Source organism: Lolium perenne, chromosome 2 (assembly GCF_019359855.2).
Source record: "Lolium perenne isolate Kyuss_39 chromosome 2, Kyuss_2.0, whole genome shotgun sequence".
Lineage (NCBI taxonomy): Eukaryota > Viridiplantae > Streptophyta > Magnoliopsida > Poales > Poaceae > Lolium > Lolium perenne.
The window spans coordinates 257,967,169-257,972,712 of NC_067245.2; the positions used below are offsets into that span (position 1 = coordinate 257,967,169).

The following is a 5,544-nucleotide window of genomic DNA, read 5'->3' on the forward strand; positions in this document are numbered from 1 at the left end:
ACACTTGGGCAGGGGCAAGGTTATATAGCCAGAGGGGGGCCTTTGGACCCGGTTTGTCATACAAACCGGGACTAAAGGGTTCCCCAGGCTGACACGGCCTGCCGCGCCCTGCGGGTGGACCCTTTGGACCCGGTTTGTATGACAAACCGGGTCCAAAGGCCGCTACAGGACAGGCGCCAGCGGGTGGGGTCGTCCTGGGCAGAAACGAATCGGGTCCAATGGGGGCATTGGACCCGGTTTGGTTCAGCAGTGGGACATTTGCTTGGGACCAAAGGCCTCTTCTCCACTAGTGCGCCTTCCATATTTGACGGAGAACTTCACGATTGATCCATGCAAATAGGCTGAGTAGGCCAATTCCAAAAAGTTAGTCCTGTCAGGTATCCATTTCCATACGATGGTGTCTTCATTGGTCTAGTGAAGATAAGTATGTGATATGGTGTTCTAAAGGTCCGCGAACTCAATGATACTTGTTGGATAGTATCCAGCTGTTGTCGTGAAGCTCCTTCATTACCGTTCTTCGCTTCTTGACGCAATGTTGAAGAGGTTAAGTGCATATAACTTTAGGGGTCCTTCCTCGTACCATTTTTAATGCCAAAGCAAAGCCTTTCCTCTGTTGAGTAATTATGGTGGAGTCCTTGGATAGATTCATGCTCATCTCAGCCGTGTTCAGGTGCACTTCCTATTACAGTCAGTCCATGGTTACCATGCCTTTTAGTGATGGAGATTATTGTTACGTGGGACGTTCTAATAGTTGTTAGCACAGTCTTGGCAATGAGTATGCGTCCTAGACGCGCTATGTTCTTCCTTTTCCATCGCGCTAGCCTCCCTGATTGACATGTTATACTCATACCTGCCCAAGGTTACATCATTTCCTCTTTAAGCACCTAGGCATGAGGCAAGTAGTATTGGCTCGAGGGAGAACACGCTCCCGAATGTACAATAAAGTTGAAGAAAATATGAAAGTTTGTCTACATGTGCTTCTTACTATGGTCCGTGTTTGTGCAAATTAGGAACGTATGAGGTGCAAATGCATCAAAGTCTGAAAATCTGAAAATCATGATCTGTGTCGTTAGATTGTGTTCCGACAAACAGATGTTGTACCTTCCTCGCACCTCCATTCATTTTGCAAAAGCACTCCTCTCACCTAGCTAATTCCTTCTCAGTCCACGCAGAATCCTCTTTCTAAGTTCATGCCCACTTGCCCAGCATCAGCTATGGCGACTGCTTGATCGGCCCCGACCAGTGCCCACATTCCCCAGCGCCCAAACATCCGCGATCACCAGATCTGATGTAGCGCCACAATACTCTACTCTGGCGGTTGCCCTGATGTATTTCTTCTCAGGTCCAGGCGGTCCGGCCGACCGGCTAACTATAACTCCATCCCGCCGCATCCATTTACAGATTTCCGGCTTTAGTCTTGTCCAATCCTCATCTTCTTATGGAGATTCCATCTTCGATTACAGAATCAAAATTAATCGAGGAACCAGACTAGATGGGAATTTTTGTGTCATACGATAAGTCGGAGGAAGAGCTGTTCAAGAGGGATTCTATGTAAATCTTGTTATGGATTGCGGGTGTTCTTTTGCAAAATGCACATGCCAGATATGGGAGGTGCTAATGGGAAATCATGGCCATTGGCCCATGATCGAATGGCCAGCATATTTTTTTTAAAAGATTTGCGGACTTTGTCCATTTTCACCTGATATGTGCCCGCACAAATTTCCATGCAAAAATCAACATGTATGTTTCTTCAATATCAGGTGAAAACCCAAGGTCTGGCCTTAACTGGTTGTGCCTAGCAATGATCTTGTTGAAGGCATTGTTTTGAGAGCGGGGACTATCTTCAGGGTGAAAACCTAAGATCTTTGGTCGGGCGATGACGGCGCTGGTGCACCGTTTCATTCTTGGAGGCGTCATCTTCGGAGATTCTGTATTTCAGGTGTTGTCTTGGTGGTGGTTGTATTGTTGTTGCTAAGCCTAGGATGCTATAGCGGGACTTTTGTTTCTTAGTTTTCTTTTCTTTTATTGGATGTTTGCGGGACTGTTGTAATTGATATATTTTGATATTAATATATTCTCTTTATCGAAAAAAAATGTTTCTTCAATAAAAATATAAACTTTGGTGCTCTAAACAAGCAAAAAAAAATGGCACTCAACTCATCTTTTTTAGCACAAGTCGCGATATTTGTGTTTCGTCCATAAAAATTGCAAACAACGAACTAACATGAACATCACCATGTCTAATAAATCATATATTTTGGCATCGATAAACATATATGTGTGCACAAGAGCCGAATTGCATTTCCGTGCCTACCTCTACATTACACATTTACACTTACCCTAAATTGTCCATAGTGTAGAACTGTAGATATTAACTTAGAATTGGGTATCTCCGTGACTGATTTTCTTTCTACGCCTTTCGTGCGAAATAAACGCGCATTGCGGAAATCAATGGATACGCTATCTCGCGGGCTTCTTTTTTATCAGAAAAACAATCAGAGGCTAATCTTTGTTTAATCCCGCGATAACGAGAGCAGCCCATGATTGGTATTAAGGTCTATATAAAGTCCTACGCGCGGCAGACGCTGAGACCGACACAACAGTGCCACACAGCAATTGCAGCCCCTCTCTCCCAAAGCTAATTTAATTTTGCTTCGTTCTTCCCATCCTACACAACACGACATCGACGCCCTGACCCTGCGGCGAGCGACATTTCTCAGTGGTCACCGGCCTCGTCCAGAGATTGATGGGGTGCAAGTCGTGCCAGAAGCCCAAGGCGCAGCACCGGAAGGGCCTGTGGTCGCCGGAGGAGGACCAGAAGCTCCGCGACTACATCATCCGCTTCGGCCACAGCTGCTGGAGCACCGTCCCCGTCAAGGCCGGTAAGAACCCCTGAGCCGTCGCCGCTGCATTCACGCGCCGTTTCCCGGAGAATTTCGACGGGGAATTGGACAGATTTTCTTGTCTACTTGCATTGCGGAGAGCCTTCCATTTGAAGTAGCAAGAAACTCAATTTCCACTGTCCCCTGATCATGCTCGTGTTTCTGGAATGTACCTTGTGTCTTGTAGGAAGGGAAAGGATGGGGATTTTTTTATTTTTTTGTTGTTGTCAGGCAACAGTTGACGAAGCTCTGTAGCTTCGCCTGCTTGTTGATTGAATTCATCATGTTTTTCCTGGGTGAAATGTACCTTGGCTTGTGTGGCTAAAATTTCCCATGAATTGCCCGCCCGTGCAGGACTTCAGAGGAACGGCAAGAGCTGCAGGCTGCGATGGATCAACTACCTGCGGCCGGGGCTGAAACACGGCATGTTCTCCGGGGAGGAAGAAGACACCGTCATGCACCTCCACGCCACACTCGGCAACAAGTAAGCTCACATCAGCCTTCTCACCTTTCTCCCACCTCACCTTCGCTTCAGACAGGAGCAGAGATTGCTGACGACCAGAAGGTCACCGCTGATTAGCAGGCGTCACTGAACAAATATTTTCCTCGAAAAAAGAACTCTTCCATCTAGAATTCTAAATATTTCTTAGTGCTAGAAAAAAGGTTAAATTTTGCATATGCAAGCTAGATGCTATACCTGCTACGGCTGCTTGTCCCGTTTTGCTAGTGTCAGCATGGCAAATTGAGGGGAAAAAACGTTTTTGCTGGTGAAAACAAAAGGAAGTGCTGATGTCTGCCATGAAGACCGCTTTACGTGGTGGAGATGATGCTGACACCTGCGTTCCATATCGAGGCACTCCATTGTTTCTTTTCGAAGTGTGCTCGTTTGGTGATCGTGAGCAACCACCTCGCTTTCACTAAAACCTGCTGAAAAGTTTGCTTCGTCACGGATAACCTCTTTTTTGGACAAAAAAAAAATAAAAAACAACATAACTAAACTTGTGTCTAATGCTTAGGTTTCTAAAGAGGCTTTGCAGCTGGCTGTCGGTGCAAGCAAGCTAATTTCGTACGTCAACGCTCACCATACCGTCCTTGATTTTTCTCGACTAACCTATACTGTTCTTAATTTTGATAATAAACGATAATTATGTATGAACACGTACGCGTGTGCTACAGTCAACTGTTCAGACCAATCATAGTGAAACACATGCTTTGACAATCCGAACGAAGAAGATATATGGTACTGCTAAAACGTACAGTCATAGATTCTTTTATTTGAATGGATGTACAATAACCCAAGATAAAGAATCATAAGATGAATAGTATGTGGCCTGTACAAACAGGCCCCCGTACAATAACATACTGGAGCTTCTTTTATTTTGGAGAATGACTATATCATAGTACAATATTAATTGTAAGAGAAATGAGGTCAGTGGACTTGCCAACGATTTTAAACTAGACATTGCCCTTCTAACAGCGAAAACGTTCAGCCATCTGTAAATTCAGAGCGCAAATTGATGACTTCATGACGTGCTTCTCTAACGTGAAGATGTTATTTTCTTGGCGCAGGTGGTCTCAGATAGCGCAGCACCTGCCGGGGCGGACCGACAACGAGGTGAAGAACTACTGGAACTCGTACCTCAAGAAGCGCGTCGAGGGCGCGCGGTCACCGGCCAAATCCGCCGCCTCGGACGCGCCGCGGAGCCCGACGCCCAGCAAGAACGAGCAAGAAGGCAGCATCGTTGACCGGCCGGCGAACTCCGGCTCGTCCGGGCCTCCACCGCTGGAGTCATCGTCGTCGGCCGACGACTTGAGCTGCCTCACGGGGCCCGGCGCCCTGATCCGGCCGCACGCGCCCGTGCTCCCCAAGGTCATGTTCGCGGACTGGCTCGACATGGACTACGGCACCGCCCTGCTGGCGCCGAGCGCCCTGGACGCGGCCTTCGGCGGCAGGCCGGGCCCGGCGCAGCATGGCATGAGCCACCAGGGGTCCGTGCAGGTGGACGGCCCGTGCAGCGGCGGTGGCGGCGTCGTGGACTCGTTTCACGGGCTCGGCGGCGGCGGCATGTGCTGGGAGTTCGACGCGGACCTAATGCACATGCAGGGCGAGGCAGCAGGGTTCTGCGACCTGCTCTCCGTAAGCGATTTCCTCGGGATCAACTAGCTTTTGGCGGGACCCCGTCGTGATCGAGCGGCGAAGTGTTTGATCCGTTGTCCATTGTTGTAAATCATCGTGCCGTGTTTGTGCAGTTTCGAAATTAGCATGTAGCGTAGTATGTGCAGAGCGTTGGTTCTTCGTAAGAGTTGGTAGCCTGCTCTGGTTCCATAGAACGTACAGAAAGAATAACGGGAACAGAGCGCAAAGGATTTCATGGTTCGTTTGTGAAGGGGAAGGAGTGGCCGGCCGTGTCTCGGTATTCGCAAGGAGTTCCACTGATTAGTGGTTTATTTCCGACTACTTCGTTCAACAGTGAGCATGCTTGGTTGAAATGAAAAAAGGAGTCTGAAAAAACTGAAACAGCCTACGGCTACTCCGGTAGTCTGTAGTCTCATTAGGCTGTCAAACCGCTTTCACTCGATAGTACTTCTTCAGTATTATACTCCCTCTGTTTCATTCTATAGTGCCTATTATTTTTTGGCACGGAAATTAGCGCAAGAGTAT

The 5,544-nt window shown here is 47.8% G+C and overlaps 1 protein-coding gene across 1 annotated transcript; it reads left to right on the forward strand.

Annotated features, from left to right (window-relative positions):
• Window positions 1-2,603: 2,603 nt before the first annotated feature.
• On the forward strand, window positions 2,604-5,263 carry LOC127335725 (transcription factor LAF1). Its single transcript, XM_051362452.2, has 3 exons — window positions 2,604-2,882; window positions 3,237-3,366; window positions 4,452-5,263. Exons 1-3 carry the CDS (start codon window positions 2,747-2,749, stop codon window positions 5,044-5,046), a joined length of 861 nt encoding a protein of 286 aa, XP_051218412.1. The 5' UTR covers window positions 2,604-2,746; the 3' UTR covers window positions 5,047-5,263.
• Window positions 5,264-5,544: the final 281 nt, after the last annotated feature.

Coding starts and splice junctions, on each gene's coding strand:
- LOC127335725 (XM_051362452.2), top strand. CDS start 2,747: ATGGGGTGCAAGTCGTGCCAGAAGCCCAAGGCGCAGCACCGGAAGGGC. Junction 2,883..3,236: donor CACCGTCCCCGTCAAGGCCG/GTAAGAACCCCT, acceptor CCGCCCGTGCAG/GACTTCAGAGGAACGGCAAG. Junction 3,367..4,451: donor CACGCCACACTCGGCAACAA/GTAAGCTCACAT, acceptor TTCTTGGCGCAG/GTGGTCTCAGATAGCGCAGC.